At 36.0% G+C, this 20,008-nt stretch overlaps 1 protein-coding gene across 15 annotated transcripts in view; it reads left to right on the plus strand.

Moving 5' to 3' along the window:
• COL25A1 (collagen type XXV alpha 1 chain) overlaps window positions 1-20,008 on the plus strand; it is a 469,374-nt gene that overhangs the window by 352,370 nt on the left and 96,996 nt on the right. For all 15 annotated transcript variants that reach the window (XM_043570811.1, XM_043570764.1, XM_043570744.1 and 12 more), the window contains 2 exons: window positions 14,298-14,324; window positions 16,579-16,623. In XM_043570811.1, coding sequence (XP_043426746.1) covers window positions 14,298-14,324; window positions 16,579-16,623 — 72 coding nt within the window. The remainder of the gene's footprint in view (window positions 1-14,297; window positions 14,325-16,578; window positions 16,624-20,008) is intronic.

The following is a 20,008-nucleotide window of genomic DNA, read 5'->3' on the forward strand; positions in this document are numbered from 1 at the left end:
TTGATCCTGTGTATTCTACACAATTTGTGGCACACAGACGCAGGTGTTTAGGGTGTAACGTTTATTTTACAAAATGAGTTAGCTAGGTCCTAATGCAACTAACACACAAGAATACAGCAGTCGGTCAGGAATTAAAACAAATGTGCGAATGGGTTAAAGGTTCAAGACTTCTCCCTGAACAGGATGCCTTCAACAGCCCTCCTGGGGAGAAACGTCACCGAGCTGTAGTCCTAGCTGTGGTGGAGGTGGCTTTGAAACATCGCTGGTGAGACGAAAGCACCCTGGAATGGAGTCTGATCCACCCCACCCCCCTGCCCCCGGAAATTCTTTGTTCCCAGCATATAATATCAAGATAGTGAGTGGATACAGATGACTTGAAGGTGGATGAATTATCATGGCTTCTTGAAAAAAATAAAATGAAACACAACAAAAAAGATAATGTGTAAAAATTAAACAAAACATATGTCATAAGTGGCAACTTTGAGTACAAGTACAGCATTGGTTCTCAGGGTTACAGGGTCACGGGAGTGAAGGATTCTTAGAAAACTATAATATAAATTTTGAAACTGCTTTAAGCAACTGAATGCAACTTTAATTTCTATCCTTGATGATGCTCAAAACATATTCCTCCCAAACATTGTTACATTGAAGGCTCCTTGGGATTCTCAGGAGCCCATGTTTGTCCCCAGGTTTGCACATTCTACTCAGATTTTTATCATTGCCACTGGCTTTCTACCTTGATGCCCAATGCATCGTCCTAATACACAAAATTCTAAAATAAAATGGGTATTTTAAAAATTATAATCTTATCTTCCTTAAGATATATTCTAGAATATACTATGTGAATCACAGTTTAATGTCATTTCCCTACAGTTCCTAGCTTAATGTCATTAAATATAAATGTTCCACTGGCCCTAAATGAATTATGTTATTATCTTAGTTTGCTTCAATTTCCCATTTCATATAGCAACTTTTCAGACGAAGATGATCCCAGACATTTTTTAAATAAATTTTTTCTTCTTTTTAAACTCTTCAGATTTAGTTCATATTCTCATTTTTAGAATGCAGCTAAGAAACTTGATTGAAATCACAAATGTTCAAAGGATATGTGTAATGTAATGATCTTCTAAAGTGCTGTACTGTTTTTAAAGATACAAAACTTTTTTAAAAGAAAACTTCCATTATATACATAATGTATATATATGTATTGGGTTACATATATATAATGTGTATATATATACATATATATAAACAAATCAAATATATACATATAAACAAATCGCAAGTATATATCTCAGTGAATTTTCACAGTGAACATAACTATACAACCACAAACCAGAGCAAGAAGTACAATGTTAGCAAACCCCTCTCTACCCTCCAGTCACCATCTGCCTCTTACCAAAGGTCACCACCATCCTGATTCTGCCACCATAGATTAATTCTGCTTGCATTTGAATTTTATATTAATAGAATCTTACAGTATATACACTTTTGTGTCTGGCTTCTTTCGTTCAACATTACATTTGTGAGATCATCCACCTCTATTTTAATAGCCTTCACAGCTGCTTAAAAAAAGTTAGGAGGAAGAACCTTACTTCCTTGACCTACCCCGTTAAAACTACATCACTCAAATAGCAGTAAATGAATGAATAGTCTGTCTGACCTTGGGCAAGTCACTTAACCTCTAATTTCTCATCCGTAAAGAAAGGATAATAATACCCTCTCTGCCTCCCTTATAAGGTTGCCAAAGACAAATGCAATAAATTAGGGGAAAGCACTTTAAAATACATAACGAAGAACTATATGAGTGTGTTATTATTATTATCACTCAGTTGTTCCCCCTAGAGTAAATTACAGGTGAACATGGATTTATATAACAGATGTATTCCTGTAAAGTTCTGTATGAATCAGATTTTCATAAATCAACATATCTTAAATGTTCTGGGGAATTTTGCTATTTCATGCAATCCTATTCAGAGTCTTTTTGTGAAGCAATATAATCCTCTAATTCCTCTTCCCCTCTTAAAGTGAAATATTTCTATGGTTTAAAAAGCTATCGTTTTTTAAAAAACAGTTATATTTGTTAACTTAAATAGCACTTATATATTTTAACTGTATCAAAGAAAGAAGATGATACTGAAAAAATAATAGTTTTCATGGGAGAAAATTTTCACTGGAAATTTTCTTTGTTTTTCCTTTTAAATATTATGTTCGTGTGCACACACGTGTGTGTGTGTGTGTGTGTGTGTGTGTGTGTGTTGACTAGAAGTCTGGTAGGGAGAAAAATACATTGCCTGAGTAGTTCTGGACTCAAAACTGCTTAGGGGAGTGAATGACTATAGACTGTGATCTCTTTTACTGATCTGTAACGTGTAGGCGGTCATTCCTAATTCATCTATCTCACTGGGTTCTGGTGAGAAGCAAATGAAAGAGTAATAATATGGAAATGCTTTATGAACTACAAAGAGTTCCATAAATAAGAAGTATCACTGTTAAGTTGAATCCCTGGTGACATAACTTAGCATACAGAAAGGCCACTTTATGAAATATAAGGGCTAAGAACCATGTGATTACAGCTATCAGTTACATTGCAGCGTATTAGATACTGTGATCGATAGTGCAACTTATTCCTTGGGTCCTATTTGCTGTTACCAGTTTTTATTTTTGGCCTTCTCCTATGGTCTTACATTATCAATTTTTCATAACAATCGCCTTCTCATCCACAGGTTAAAACAAGGAAAGGTAACAAACAGCATGGCTCTCATCTTTTCCACAGTATGCAAAACTCACTACGTTTATCGGTGTGCGTAGTGGAGGAGAGGGTCTTGAGAGGCACTGGAGAATTTCTCAAAATGTAAAATGTCTCTGATGATGAAATGAAAAAAACTAGGAGTGTTCTAAAATTAGCTCTTACAAAACCGTTTATGAGTGTGTCAGGTGGGGAATTAGTTTTCATAATCCAGGATATATATTTTATATGGCAAAAATAATCATCTGAAGATTAACAGCATCTCTGATAGAATAAAAAGGGCCTGCAGCAGTTCCACATTTATTTAATCTTGCTGTGCATCTACTCTGTAAACATGACCTTCGGGTTTTCTGAGAAGTTCAGGATGAGGTTTTCAAACACAGACTCTTGAGTTAAAATAAATTGGACTCCATTTAAATAAGAAGAAAACCATTCTAGGTCATCAAACTAGACCCTAGAATCAAAGCGAGGACTGACCACAGTTGGAAGCTGCAAAGTTGTGAACCCTAGCACAAGTGATCTTTATTTTTCAAGTTTTTCAGAGGTTTAAATAGCTGTTAAAATCATATTTTTGAAATTATCTTTTCTTCTGACATTCTTACTGTTTCCTTCTTTGGTAAATAGTGGTAGGAGTTCTCAAAAGCATAAAAGATAGATATGCCAACTCATCCCAATTTCCTGGAAATTATTTTTTGGTCCCAAGTGTCTACATCGAAGGCTTTATAGACCAAATCACTTTTCTTACTCTGAAACCCTTTCCTCCTCCCTCACTCTCCTCCCAAATATATGCAAATTCCATAGCATATCCATTTGTCTCTTTCTGAATTATGAGAGTACTTAAAATGTCACTCATTGGTTCCTGGTAGTGTCAGAGAGTTCAAAAGTCAGAAAAAATTTTGCGGTTATTGTTCCTTAAAGTGAAATTTGGACTTACGTTCTGAAGAGGTTATCGATATTTTCAGCGTATTTTAATTTTGCCTGAAAACACATTTAATTCATTTGGCTCAAGTGAATATAATGCATTTTATGTTAGCTAATTACATAAACATAAATAATTGCTTCTGCTTCAATTAAAATAAAATTGAAATAACTAATATGTGAAGATTTGCTTTAAATATATTTAGTTGTAATGCATTGCTCTCCCCCATCTAAAACTCATCATTTTACTTTGCTCTGCCAGCTGTCTTGATCAGCAGGATGGCAGACATGAGAGACAACAGCAGACTTCTCTTTGTGATTATAATCTCGCAGAGAAAGCAAAACCCCAGACCTTCAAATCACAAATAACAAAAATGACCAAAACCATCCTTAGGATAGTTAGCTACTAGACTAGATTTTAACAATGGAATCTTGTTCAGTAAAACTGCGTTTAATTCCATTGTGCACACTGCCCTGCTGGGATGCCTTAGCAACCGTTCTAATGCTTTATTATCCTCACTTAATCTGATTGTCCGTGAAGTACAAGTAAATGCCACTCTAACAGAGTCCTTCCCATCTCCATGGTGTTTTTGTCTAGAGCCTGTAATGTTTGGTTTTCCAAATGGACCAAGATAAAGTAGACAAGTAATACCTCCTCCTCCCAGTGCTGTTGCACAGCCCTGTGCAGTTGCCCAACTCAAAGGAACTCACTGTGAATTCCTGTGCCCTGGATTTCTACAGAAGTGTCAAAAAGTCACGTTGGTGTGGTAATAGAGAGTGACGTTTGACTTGTGTTTAAAGCTGGCTCAATGTTTTAGAAACAAAAAATTGACTTTTGAAGGAGCATTTTCGGTAGTGGTTTAAGAACACAATCAAGGGGCGCCTGGGTGACTCAGTCAGTTAAGCATCCGACTTTGGCTCAGGTCACGATCTCACAGTTTGTGAGTTTGAGCCCTGCATCACTCTTTGCTGACGGCTCTGAGCCTGGAGGCTGCTTCAGATTCTGTGTCTCCCTCTCTCGCTGCCCCTCCCCCACTCGCGCTCTGTCTGTCTCTCTCTCTCTCTTTCTTAAAAATAAACATTAAGAAAAATTTTTTTAAAAAGAACACAATCAAGTAACATAAATATGAAAAGATAGTCTCCAAGGCTGAATACATTACTGTCTGTATTCTTCTTTATCTCATTTCTTTTTTTAAACAACCTCTAGGATGTGCATCAGCTCTATTTTTAACTATTTTACACTGGTTCCAGATAAAGGTCTGGTAAGCTATATCATATTAGACAAATTAAGATATCTAGGTTTTAGATGCCTCATCTGTAAAAGTGGTGAGACTAAATGATATCTGAGTCCTCTTCCATATTTGAAGTCCATCATTCTATTCTGTTTTCATTATAAATGCACAGATAAATATTATATAGCCATTTAGCCATATTACATATGCACATCTATATACTCTATAAATACCTAGATACAGTAAACAGCAGTCATGTATTAAGTTTTAGGGCAAGAAAGCCTTAAAAATGGTCTCCTTCAATTTATAATCAACCTCTCTAGTTATCATTTCTTTTAACTTTAGGATCCAACATACTGTAGAGCTATACGAACGCAAAATGTCGTCCTCGTATGAAGAGATTAATGAAATTCAAATCTCTTTACCAAATTCTGTTAGATTCCCAAATCTCTCTGTTAGATTAAGAAGAAATTTCTCAACTAAACTCGCGTCCATATAAGTCCTGTGCCTAACATCTGCAGATTAAGGACAAATGTGCAAATTTTAGGGCAAGAGTACACATGGAAGCCCTTATACAATGTGTTGAAATATTTAACAGGTATAAACCAAATTAATAAACTGGCAAGTAAAATATGTTGTCCTGTGACCTTCACAGGTATGTCCTCATAGTGACTTGAAAAGTTCAAATGTGGAACTGGAGATCCAAGGCAGAGTGTGGTAGCATGCAGAGAGCTGTGCCCCAGCTCTGGCCTCTGAACCTGGCCTGCTCCCTTTCCATCCTACACCTACCTCATCCTTCAGCTTTATGAGACTGGGGCTTTCACCTGAGGACATTCTGGGATGTTCACAGGATCGAACTATATCCACATGCCTCAAAATACTTTTTCTTCTTCCAGTTTATTGTGCACACCGGTGGTGTGGTTCACCTTTGGAAGAACAGACCCGAAGTAGAGGCAACTGTGCATAAACTGAATGACCAAATGATATGAGTCAATGAATCGATAACTCAAGTACTAATACAAAGGAGTCACCTTTATATTTTTCTCCTAACAGGTGTCACTGCGTACCAGGAGTAGGAGTAGGCGGGATAAATCCAACAGAATCACTATAAAACTTCTTTTTCTCCTTCATCTTCATAAATTCACTTGTGTGTTATAGATTATTTGTACGTCTGTGTTCGTGAGTATGTGTGGTAGAACTAAAAGACTGATTTTCATGAGGATAGTGGAAAAGTAATTGTATCAATTTCTAGTCACGCTATGTGGCTATTTGTAAAGTACAGTGTAAAAGAGAAGAAATCTTAGGAATCATCTAATATTTCACTTCACAGATAAAGGGATAACATCAGAGTGGTGAAATAACTTGACCAAGATCACGAAGCAGTCAGTGGCAGAACGAGGATGGAATCCAGTTCACCTGACTGTGTTTTATACAGTCTCTAGATTTGTAGTTTGTAAGATAAGTGTGGCCATTTAAATTTAAATTTAAATTAAATAAAATTTTAAATCCAATTCCTAATAATTGCACTAGCCACACTTCAAGTGTTTAGTGGCCTCTTGCCTTAGTGGTTACTATACTGGATCTAGCAAAATAGACCACTGCCATCGTTCCAGAAAGTTCTGATGGACAGTGTTGGTCTAGATAGAAAATAAGCCTGAATAGTAGATGAGTATATATTATCATCCTAAATTTATGTCCTCCTTCTGCTGATCATGGGATATTTAAATGTTAGCAGCTAGTGTTTCTCAGCATTGTTGATTTAAAATAGGAAAAGCACTTACACTTTACTCAATAGAAATATTTTTTTACTGAGTGTAGTGTACAGTGATAGGCCTTTGTGAACCATAAATTTGTTTCCTTTATGGCACGCTAGGGAAGTGTGCTTAATCACAGAGGGCAGAGGAAGCCTGTTAATTTTTCCTTCTTTCCGGGTCATTTCCATTTTGAGTTCAGCAACAAGAAACAATTTATTAAATATTTAGAAGGGATGGAATGAGCTAATTTCAGCTCTGGATATCTGGTGAGAGGTGATAGAGTCTCTGTTTTGGGACCTACTCAGAACACAGATTCTCAAATACCTAGCTTTGTCTTTAATCTGAGGTGGTAGTTAATGCTCAATATTTAGTCTTGGGTCCTGGTTTTGTTAACTAGTGAAAAAAATGTATTACTTCTTTAATTTCCTGAGCTTTAAGAGACCTTCCTTACAGAGGTCATGGCTTCATAATCTTGAGAAACACCAATAAATGACTCATCCCTTTTACCCCAAAACTCAGCACATGAGATGAATAAGTCAGAAAGAATTTATTCTTTTTAAAAAATAATTACTCCATTTAAAACTTTTAAATCAAATATTCACAAATTTCTCTAAAGACATGCCGTGTTATTGATAGTCTCCAAAGTAGACCTGTTTTTAGAGGAAATAATGGAAATTGTTTAATAATAAGAATTTGAAATATAATAGAAATTATGGAATTATATATATAATTGACACAAAAATCCCAGATACTTAAAGAGAAACCACTGCCTCAAAACTGGGAACTCCTTTCGATGATAGAGGTATGGTGGTTTGAGTGGTAAAATGGTGGAGGAAATCCAGTAAATGCAATTTAATAATTTTTATATTCATTAATTCACTCTTTCAATTTAATCACTATTTACTTGCTAGGCCCTGACCTAGGTACTGAGGATGTAAAATATATGACCTGAAGAATTTGCTGCCTAGTCACATAGATTTTATAAATATGTGAAATATTAAGATATAGCCAGTTGAAATGTGCTAGAGAAGCAAAGAGGATAAAAACCAGCTCTGTCTGGGTGCCTTGGAGAAGTCTCACGAAGGAAGTGAGTTATGACTGCTGAGCCTCGAAGAATTATTAAGAACTTCACGTGAAGACTAATAGGAGACTGCTTGGGAAAATATACATGATTAAGTGTGACTGAAGACAGAGTCCATGAAAGACTCAAAACAAGATATGAGGCTCTCCCATCTCAGCACTATCCCCGTCTTCCTTGTTTATGCTGTGTTCCTTCATACCCAGTTCAACTAAATCATTGGCTTTTACACTGAAAACATTTCAGCACACTCTCTTATATTCTAAACATTTCCCAATAGTTCCTAGTTTGGCATTTCCACACACTTAAGCTATGAAATCTGAATCTTGTAAAACATGACTTGAATTATACTCCAGACATACATATAATAGTGGCTAGAGTTTATGCTTCGTGACCGCCCCTCATCAAGCATCCAGATAGAAAATGGAATTTTATATATCTTAAATGAATTCTTCCTAAGACAAATTTTCATTGTTTATTTCAAATTTCCTCCTACTCCTTATAAACCAGGCTAATGTGTTTTCTGATCTTGTGATGCATTTGACCAGGTTAATATTTTTCAAAAAGTTATAATTACAGTCTTTTATACCGCTTCCCTGAGAAATTCTGATACTAACATTTTATGACTCCAGAAGTTAGATGATATGTGTTATCTCTCTTCCCTATAGAACCTGACGTTAATGTATTTTCTTCATTTCGCCTAACTTTTATTAAATCATGGAAAAATTCTTAACTCAAAAAGGAAATAATTTTAAATGGCTTAATAGTTTAGGGCTTCTATCCTCCCCTTCACAGATGGACCACCTCTTTCTTGTTCCCTGAGTTTTTTATTACAGAAGCTGGTTGTATATTCTTGTATCCAGAAATGACCAGCAGCTTTCAAAGCTTCAAATTTTACTGTTAGCCATCAGGGACACAACAGGAACTGTGTCTGCCCCCTGCTCACACAGAACATCATTTCCTAATAGCAGGCAACCAGAACTTGCCTTGAAACACCTCCCAAGAGGCAACCCAAAGCACATCATTTAGAAACTCTGCATCCTGTTTAAGTAATTAATACCTCAATCAAATTTGTACTAACGTCGGTGGTGTCAGAAGAATTCATTAATTTTTTTCCATTCCATTTCATTTCATTTCCATTCCACGATCAAGCTTTTTTTTTTTAATTAAAAAACTTTTTTTAATTAAAAAGTGGTGTTTTTTTTTTATTTTTACAAACTGGAAAGTGCAGCCAATGCATAATGGTTATAGATACATCCATTTCTTCACTGTGTGCTTTGAAGATTAACTTAAGTTGATAATTCTAGCTATGGTTTGCATAATGGCTCTCTGAAGTACATTAGAGGCCTTGGACCTACATCCACATCCACATCCACAACACTTTCCGTATTAATGAGACTGTATAACTAAGATGATTTTTTCTTGGTTGTGTTAATGTAGAAGGCATGAACTGAATTCCTCCACTCATTCTTGCCTTTAGAAGTAATCTCGAGGCTGAGTATGCCAGTAGTGTTAGAATGACTTGGGTATATGCCAGGGTGAAAAATCTTCTCATGAACATCTTGAGACACTGTTGTCTATGGTACATGAAAAATTTGTCTTATTTTATGTATTTATTCCTATCATTTTTATTATTCTCAAAGTAAACACTGTTGTGCTTACAAAAACCTATAAGGCCATACAAATATGATCTCCCTTCCCTATCCATATTGCCACCTTCAACTACCTACCTGTAGCCTGCTCAGTGTTCTTTAAACACACTTAGCCTGTGCCCATCTCTTGGCTTTTGTACTTGCTATACCCTTGCCTAGAACATTCTTTTCCCTTCTAGATGCATGCCTCTGCCTGACCTCCTCCAGAGCGCTGTCCAAGAGACACTTTATCCCTGAGGCCTTCACTAAGTACCCCCCACACTTTACAATACTACCACATCTACTTCTCCTAATCCTTATTCCCATTTGCTTTAGCACTTAACCACTTGACACACTTTATATTTTACTTGTTTATTTGTTTATTGTCTTTCTCCATTCACTAGAGTACGAAGTCTAGGAGGGCATGCAGTTTTGTTTATTTTTTTCTCTGCTATTTCCTCAGCACCAAGAAAACTGCCTGACACTCAGTGGGTACTAGAAAACTATTAAGTGGAAGAATTAATGAATGCAAAAGGATTCACTGAGCAATTACCATATGCCAGCTACTGTGCATGACAGAAGACATTTAGTGTGAAGAAAGAAGTAACCAGACAATTACAATACTGTTGGTAAATTCTATGAAGGAAGTGCTGTCATAAGAGTGCTTTGGAAAACAAAAGAAGGGAACCTAAGCCCATGCGTGGGGGCAATGAGCTCTGAGTGATGGAATGGGTAAAGAAGAGAGGACCAACAGAAGGAAGTCCATTAGGAACAGACAGCCAGTGGTACAAAGTTGCAGAGATGTGAAAGCATGGCTTGTGTGGTGAACCACCACTATTACAAAAGCTCTGACCTTTCTCAAAAGCTATGTAAAGCCATTGAAGGGTTTTCAGCAGAGGAAAGGTATGAACTGATTAGTCTTCTAGAAAACTCACTCAGGCAGCACTGTAGAGAGAGGTGGAAGGAGACAAAAGGCTGAATGGCCCTCAGGTAGATGCCCATCACCTATGTGGGAGAGAAGAGGGTTTGAAGAAGGGCATAGTAATACAGCTGATGGAAAGGGCAGGATGGAGTGATTCCTGAGTAATTATCTGATGGGCTAGGAGCAGGAAGACTAACAGATCACTCCCAGACCTGAATAACACTTACTGGTGAAGGCAATCACCAAATGAGGACTATCATATTTCTTTGACTTACTTGTTCACCATAGTCTACCTATCTTTATATATGGAATCTAGCAGGGGTGAAGGTAAACAGGAAAGAATATCAAGTGCGCTGTCTAATTTATTTCTTGTTTGTAAGTTTTGCATAGCTCTCCATCGTCTCTTCCATGAGATCACAAAAACCTTGGTTTACATTTTTTTTCTGCATCTAGATGAGTGATGTTATTACTCCACACTTAGAATTTTTCAATGGCTCACTGGGTTTTTATCTTTCAAATACATCACCTAGAACCTGTACCTAAACGAGTGTATTTTAAGGTTTAAATTATAGTTTAACACGTTTGGAGTTAAAGAAATACAGTTTAATATGTAGAGATTCTATACGTTGTACAGTTTTTAATCTTGAGACATAGACACAGAAATTACTTTGAAAAATAGAAGAGATGAAATTATTCCCACTTAAATTGGTTCCTTACAAAGCATATGCAAATATAAAGGTGCCCACCAAGAAAATATCTAGAAAGCAACACTTTATTGATTAATAAAAGTAGAATTAAAAATATTGACCCTTGGAGCGCCTGGGTGGCGCAGTCGGTTAAGCGTCCAACTTCAGCCAGGTCACGATCTCGCGGTCCGTGAGTTCGAGCCCCGCGTCAGGCTCTGGGCTGATGGCTCAGAGCCTGGAGCCTGTTTCCAATTCTGTGTCTCCCTCTCTCTGCCCCTCCCCCGTTCATGCTCTGTCTCTCTCTGTCCCAAAAATAAATAAACGTTGAAAAAAAAAATTTAAAAATATTGACCCTTTAGTTTAGAAAAATTGATTTGATCCAAACACAAGTCATGGAGATAATAATAATGGAATTATTTTTAAAATCTTAAAACACTAGAATAATTGGCTTTAATTTAGGAATCATAAAAGCACTAGTTTGACTAGTAAGTAATGAACTTATGACATTTTTATCTGAGCCATTATTCCAATGACTTTTGAGCACACTGAAAATATAAATAAGTTTAAGAAGGTTAGATGGTTAGTGAATGGTTCTATGGGATTTTCCCATAACCTTATTAATTTATATTTATAGTCAAAACCAGAAGATTATTCAAATGTGAATATCTTAATCAACTGGTAGCAACATATTCTAACTTCAAAATCAATTTTTGATCAGTGAAGCTTTCATTGGTAAAGTTAAATTTAATGACCACAATGTCACAGATATATAATGAGATAATTAACTAAGGAAACTCAAAACACATACATATAAGCAAAATCTTGTTCAGCAAAATAACTCTTTGGGGTGCGCTCGTGCCCATGTACGTGTGTGTGTCTATACTTACTCAAATGTACGTCTGTGCCTTATATCCAGTTCCACTTTATTCCCACTCCCCTGCTAGTAACAGATGACACTCTCCTTGGCTTGCTACCATTTTTCCTGCCAGTGAATTCAAAGGAATATATGCACATTTTTGGTAGCTGAGAATATACCCTTGGCAACGTAGTTATGAATAATCCACAAGACATGTATTCACAATTCAAAGTTAATGTTACATTTTTAAAACTGCTTTTTTTTAGAGTTTAGCAAAAATAGAAATAATTTCCTAACTGTGAAGAAAAAGTTTTTATTTTCTCTATAGCTATCCTTTGATTTTCATGAAATATTGTGTTGAAATAGACAATTTAATTTTATGGATTTCACAGTTATGGGTAGTCTTTCTAAATCTTTGATTTAATGTGATCATGCAACAGAGACAATATGCGAAAATACCAGATATGTTAGTCTCTAGTTAAAACACTTGATTTCGGAATTGCTCTGATTTCCTTTCCTGGGTTGTCCATCAATGTACCAAATTGTCAGCTGTACTGAACAATATTTTTTCAAGTGGCAAAGTTAAGTTTAAATGGGAAACAAACCTTTTTGAATTGAACATATACATTCTCAGTCTAAACACTGAATTAATGCACCTTTTGTTATATGATTTCCTTTCTAACGTCAACATTGTAAGAAGTGAAATGCCCTGGAGACGCTTGGGAAAATGGAATCATAGACCATGATAAAACCCAAATCGTCTTCGACTGTCACATCTCCCATCACTACAACTTCCAAATTCTGCCTTTACTTAGCATTAGCATTCACTTCCCAAACAATTTACCCAAGTGAGGGATGATTAAACCTGTTTATGTACTAAGGGGAAGGAACTGGTTTGAAGCAGGAGGCCCTGATTCAGATGCAGGGATAATTGATGGAGAAAGATCCCCTAGGACAGAGGCAAGGATGGATTCCAGAGTCTACTGGATGAATCTTCCCGCAGAGGAGTGTCTCTTTTCCCTCTGACATAGGAAGGAGGTCCACGTGGGTTTGGATTGATGAGAGACATGATGTTGAGGGAATTTACACCTGATAGCCTCTGTTTTCTCTGCAAAATCTGAAACAGGGAAAGTTTTAAATACAAGGAGTGAGATAGGGAAGGAGTATGTCTGACCGCACAGATATGCCGGATAACAAGCTCATTAAGAGGCTGGTTGGTTGAGTAAATAAAAAAGGAACATACAAAGGTGATATTGCACAGTGCACTTTCAATAACCTACAGCTGATTTTATGAGGAAATTCTTATTCTTCCTGTGAGGATTATGAAATAATTTATGAGGAACAGATTCTCTGAATGTTCCTAAACATTGTGTATTTTTCACAAAAACTTATGAATGACTAATTCTCCCTCTAATGTGCACTCTCGTGCTTTCTTTAATGTTACAGAATATGACTTAAGATGCTGATTGTCTGAAATGTCACACATTGAAAATAGGCTAGTAATTGGTAAGGTATAATGGAATACAGAGCTTGTTAACATGAAATGAAAGAGTAAGCTAGCATTATAAAAAGTATAACTGTTAAAATATACTAAAATTAAAAGTGTTTTTGAAAGAATTAGAAAAATGCTTAATATTTTTTTATTTAAAAATAGACGTAAATAGAGTTATAACTGTGTATCTTTGTGCTCTTTTCCACCATCCCAAAATTGTGCCTTGTTCTACATTAAAGTGAAAAGGATTCCAATGCTGACTTTGTGGTTGAAAAACTGCCAAATCTGAGAACGGCCATATTTTCACTTTGTATGTAAATTTCCCCATTCATCTTCCTAAATATCATATTCTCCACCCCCCCCCACCCCCCTGTATCGTAGGTTATCAACAGCCGGCCACATCTTTTGTTCCTTTTCTGGTACACCCTAGGTGCTACAATTGATCTTGGCATCCCCTAGTTTGTAAACCAGTTTTTGTGTAGGTCAATTGGCCACATTTCATAAGAGGAAGAATGGAGTAAAACATGTTTCTTTGTGATGCTATTCAATTATTTCCTTTGCAAATCTGCTTACCGAAGTTTTGCAGATGCGGAAGTCAAACAACGTGCCTGTTTGTTGGGGAACCGCACTGCATTTTAACTGCTTCTGGCAGCTACATCTCCAGCCTTCTAAATGAGATTGATGTGATAGATTTTCAGGTATTTGAAGAAACAGATGCTTGTAACAGCAAAGGTTCTTTTTTTAAAGGAAAAATCAGAATCTTATTGCACATGTTTAATGTTCTTCAAAAGAGAACAAGAGAGAAGAAAAGACCTATTGTGTACTTCCAACCAATAATTTTCGTTTTCCTCGATGTACAAAACATCAGCATATTTCTGCACAGCAAAGGGATCCTTTGCAGACTACGACAGTTTTAATTGGTCGTTTAAGTTTAAATGGTTACATTATTATGTTAATTGAATAGTTTTTCTTTTTTTAGGGTCCTCTGGGGCCTCCAGGACAAAAGGTAGAGTATAAACAGTACTGGGGAAGTAATTATGTTCACAATGCCTAATGGCTAGCATGAGAGGTGAATAGAATTAGCTACTGTAAGCCATGCCGAAGCAATCTGGTTTGTGCATTTTGCTTTCTAAAAATACAATCATATAATGTGAGCCATTAGATTTCTAATCAACTCCATTATAGAAAATCCAATATATCCAGAGTAAATTCTTTTTAAGCTGTCTGCCCCGATTTTGTAGGTTATTGAACTTTTAATTAAAATAGTGGTAAAGCATTGTGACAAAACTTAGAATTTGAAGGGTCAAATGACATTGCAGATTGAATGCATCGTCCTGCTCAAATATATTATTACCAAATGACGTTAGTACTGACCAGAACAAAAGATTTACTCGTTTGGTGACTGTATTCGATTGGCCCACTAGTGTTTTCCTTTGCTTAGGTGACTTCCTGATTGTCATTTCTCAGTCATCAGAATTCACCATTACATTCTGATGGAAAAGGTCTAGTGCTTCTAAAATAACATCAGTACTACAGTAGTAAATATATCAATAGCAGGTAGATGGCCCGCTGCCAACAAAATATCGCTAAGTCTCCATTCCCTGTTACAACTCCCACCTCACAATGGGGGGAACAGGGATATTTAACCTGCAGAAAACTAAAGAAAACAATTGTGTTACAACAGGTGGAAAAGTGATTATTCTTTATCTTTGGAATCCATCAAAGATAGAGACTTCTTATCCCCCAAGTGCTGGGCATGTGGCATCTGTTGAAACATAATCCTACAAACCAAGTAAAAGCCAATGAGTTGTGAGACAACTTGTGTATAAGAACACTTTGTCCTGCGCAGTAATGTCTCTATTAAGCATGGTGTGAAATTGTAAAGCTACCCTAATCCACATGCAACCAGGATAAAATTACTGCCTGAGGCTTCAGGAAGTCTTTTAATGACCCACTCGATATAATTACCAAAAGCACTAAGGAACTTGCTATCTCAATTTGTTTTGCAAATAATAACTATACATATTTTTTCATGACTATGTTTTTAATAGACTTTCTCTCTCAGAGCAGTTTCAGGTTTATATTTATTCTTTAAAAAAAAAAACTTTAAAAAAAAAACCTTTTCCCATTATTACTAAAGAAATTTAATATTGTACATCAACTTAGGAAAATCTAGTGTGAGACAAAGAATAAACACATTTTATTTAAAAATGGTTTCTCCAGAGCCTGAAAGGGAAATGACATCACTATTTTAAAACACTTGTTGGGGCGCCTGAGTGGCTTAGTTGATTAAGCATCCAAATTTTAGTTTTGGCTCAGGTCACGATCTCATGGTTCGTGGGATTGAGCCCCACATCGGGCTTTGAGCTGACAGTGCAGAACCTGCTTGAGATTCTCTCTCTCTCTGTCTGCCCCTCCCTGTGCATGCACTCTCTCTCAAAATAAATAAACTTTAAAAATAAAGTAAAAAATAAAAATAAAAACATTTGTTAATGTTTCTATATCCAGGTAAATGTCATAGATTTTTTCAGGTGACATTAGGTTTCTTATCCTCAGTTTATCCCACCTGTGTCCAACCATTCATAATCACCCATACACATGTGCGTCCATGTCCCAGTGGGCATGCACATACACACACTTAACAATATTTGATGTACTGTTGTGTTATTCCTACTCCCTGTTTAACATTTGTAACACCTTTTCTAGTATTTAGGCGACATATTCACACTCACATGGCTTAAATGTACTCCCTGAAAGTCCGGGAGAAAATGCTTCAAATACAACAAACTTGAGTTTACAGTATGGATCTCCTTTTTGACTAGTTATGGAACAAGTGATTATTATTTTAATTACCTTTTGTGTTATGGTATTTAAACTCATGAAATTCAAGAGTTACTGTTACTGCTAGGTTTTTCCAGATGGAACTAAACCAATCTGTTTCTTAAAAGCACCCAAGTGTAGAGCCAGATGTCCTTCTGATCACTGTAGATCTCAATTTGTGATGTGAATTTCTTTAAAATCATATTAGGGTTAAGTGGATATTTGGAAACATGGTTAAATTTAACTGCATACTTTCTGGGAATGCTTGATAGTCTGCTTACATTATATATTTGAATACAGTGGATAAGATCTGAAAAACTTAGCCTCCCACACATGTTTTAGCAAGGTAAAGTTATGGCTGACATAACTAATAGAATATAAATTTAGACTTGAAATATTTTGTGATTACATCTACTTAATTCAATCATGTCTCTTCTTAGGGTTCTGTTGGAATGCCTGGAATTCCAGGGGTGAATGGTCAAAAGGTAAGTTCTATAGAATATTTTTGATGATTTTAGGGGGATTCAAATCACAGAATTATTCTAGTCTGTAATGTTAGTAAAAAGTTTACATACTTATAAAAACATGACATATGCTTTCGAAATATGGGGACGTTATGGTGCAAAAGATCAAACTAATTTAATTTCTAATGAATACAGTAAATAGAAACTCTTAGAAAATTTTCCATTTTACTTTGATAAGTTTTGTAGGAGATACAACTATGTCTCTCTTATAAATATACATGGAATAGGAAAAACTTTTTGTTTAACATTAATTGTGATAAAATATGCCCAGGTTATTCTTGTCATGACAAAAGTAACATGTATTATTTCCTTCATTAACAAAAGTTATTCTTACAGAGGAGCCTATTGGAATATTCTGAATCTCGGAGCAACCTCTTTTTACTGTTAAGAAAAATTAGGATTTCAATAGATTTGCCAAGCTCTGGTAGTACACTTTTATTGTTCTGTTAATAATGAGGGGAAAATAAAATAAGAAAACCCTGCAACTCTACATAGACGTGTGTGTGTGTGTGTGTGTGTGTGTGTGTGTATCTATTCCTGCAACATACTTACCGGTTGGACAGAGGGCATCTAGCATCATCCCACAGGTGGGTCTTGCTCCCCAACAGTTCTGACTGGCTTTTCAATCTAAAATCTCTACAGAGACCAGGAAAGCCATAATGGCGGCTAACAAAGCCAGTCTACCAGGAGCCAGGGAGCTGAACTAGGGACTTTCTTGCCTCCCTCAGAGTTTTTGGACTGGCCCTGTGAAATCTTATGACCCATAAGCTGTGTTCAACAGAGAATTTTAAATCCATGCACTCTGGATTAAATTCTGAAAACATAGTGAGCCCAATGCTTACAGACAGAATAGTCCTATTAGTGACCTTTCCCATTTTGTCCATCTTCTCTAATAAGACGTTAACAATCACTATTTAAAACCTATTGAGTGGCTAGCAAAAGGCATGAGTCTGCCACGTAGAGGCCACATGAATTTTGGCCAAGTCCTTGAATTCTTTGGCCTCAGTTTCCTCATCTATAAAAGGGAGACAATAACAGTTTCTACCTGTTAGGGTCAATATGAGGATTAAATGGTAAGTAGACATGAAACCCTTATGACAGTGTTTGATTTTATAATTAAACTTTTCCTTCATTTTATTTTAACGAAATCCTGGAAATTTGACTGACCTGTGTCTTAAAAGAGGCTTGCTGCTTCCAGAATTACTCAATTCCTAGTGAAATTAATGTCCTCAACCAAAGCTTATGGTATCCTTTAGTCCACAGCCAAGCACTGTGCAGCTATCAGCACTGAACTGCCCAGGTCACTGCTCTATTTTCCACTTAATAAAATGTATGTCTGTTTGCTTCACAAATCCTGGTGACGAGCAAAGATTAACTTTCTATTTAGAACATTGCAGATCATGGAAGGAAACATAAAAATTTGAAAGTATATTCACTCTCAGATGGATTTTAAAATTACTTAAGTCAAGATAATATTTACAGAGGACAAAATATAGATATAACAGGAATGTATTTTAAATTGTAAAAAACAAAGCTTGTACACCTAATGTTTTGCTTTCTCTTCTCTGCTTTTCTTTTTTTTCCAACTTTGAGGCAATCATGAAAATTTATAGAAACCTTTAACCTGAAACAAAACAACTTTAAAACTGTCACATATATGTTTATGAAGACCACGTATTCTTTATTTTTGCAGAGGAAATATGCAATTTCCTTAGCAAGAGAAAGGAATGTGACATTTTCTTGTCCCAGTCACCAAGTTTAAATTATATTTCAAGGAAATAGACAGTTAATATTTGCAGTTTTATGTCTTGTTATACATCTTTGTGGCATTTTAAAGTGTTTTCTGTAAGGCCTAGGGAAGTTAAATAATTTCACACTTTTATTAAGGTATTAGCAAAATGTAGCCTAGGATTGTTTTTTCTTACTCCATGGGATTTAACCTAAAACTTTGCAAATGAAATTTCTGTTAATGCTAGTCATTATCTAATATTTGCTATATCATCATTAGGAAAATAAAGTGCAAAAACTATGAGCCCCTTTCACTGAAATAGCAGATCATTGAGACAGTAAAAAAAAAAGCTGGAAATAGAGTAATAATTCTGTACTTAAGCATATGAAATGTGTTTTGGATCTCTATAATTTGTTTTTCTAAGAAAAGAGCTTACAATGATATAATTTTTTAAAGCACCTAAATATTCTCAAACTGTCTTAAGAAAATATTTTTTCCTACATCACAATTTCACCTTTCCAAAGAAGTACTTTTGTTGCTCAGAAAATAGTTTTCAGATGATTAATGAAGATCTGATTTCTAAGCCATCAGAAATACAACAAATAACAACTATAAGATAGAAAGATTTTTTCCTTATAAAAAAGAAAGAAAAGTAAACTGTTTTAAGAATATATTTTGTTTGTTTTCCATCCATTCAGATTGACAAAACTGGTGATTGGCTTTGGCCAATAAACTTGGTAGTGAGTTTTTTTTTTTTACACTATTTTCCTTCAAATATTGGCACTGTAACTGCTAATCTAAATATTTCCTATTTTTGTAATGTCTTCCAGTTATTCAGATTGTATTAGGAGAAAGGACTTACATAAGCAGGAACATGACATTAAACCCTAATCTAGCTCTTTCTGGCATCACAATCCACAAAGGGCTCCCAAGTATCCTTCTGTGAAATGTGTGGTAGGAAAAAGTGTGGACTCTGTAGTCAGAGAGAGAATGCTTCAGATCCTCATCCTCATTTGGACAAGTTACATAATGTTTCTAAGGCTTGGGTGTAAAATGTAAACACAGACCTTGCAGTTTTAACCAGATAATGTCCCTAAAGTGAACGTGATGTTATAGATGCCCAGTGCATGTTATCAAATATCTATAGTAGCAGTAGCAGTAGGAGGAGTAGGATTGTGCTATAAGAATTTCAGCAAATGAGTCCTAGGTTTATCCTCCAGCAGGGAGCAGAAGCCAGCTGAATCATGATAGGAAGAATATGAATATGCAAACAGACCCAGGAAGGTAAAATCTTTCTCTGTCCCCCGGCTCTCTCTCCACTCACCTGCCCAGGAGCGCTGTCCTGGCAGCAGGATGCCCTGTGCGTTCACCTCACATGCAGCCTTTGAAAGACCCTTTTCCTGGGGGCTCCAGGCAGTTTCATTGGTAAAATGAGAGCTGTACTAATTTGTTTCTAAGTCTCTAAGAGACAAAGTCACCCGTGTCTCATTTCCAATTCAACCAGCTTCTAGCATTCTCTGTTCCCAATTCTGCAAGCTGTTGTTTCCATAATTTAGATTTGTTGCCAGCAGCCAAAGTAGTTGGGGCACAGTTAATACTAAGTCTCACCTAAAAACA

Source organism: Prionailurus bengalensis, chromosome B1 (genome assembly GCF_016509475.1).
Source record: "Prionailurus bengalensis isolate Pbe53 chromosome B1, Fcat_Pben_1.1_paternal_pri, whole genome shotgun sequence".
Classification (NCBI taxonomy): domain Eukaryota; kingdom Metazoa; phylum Chordata; class Mammalia; order Carnivora; family Felidae; genus Prionailurus; species Prionailurus bengalensis.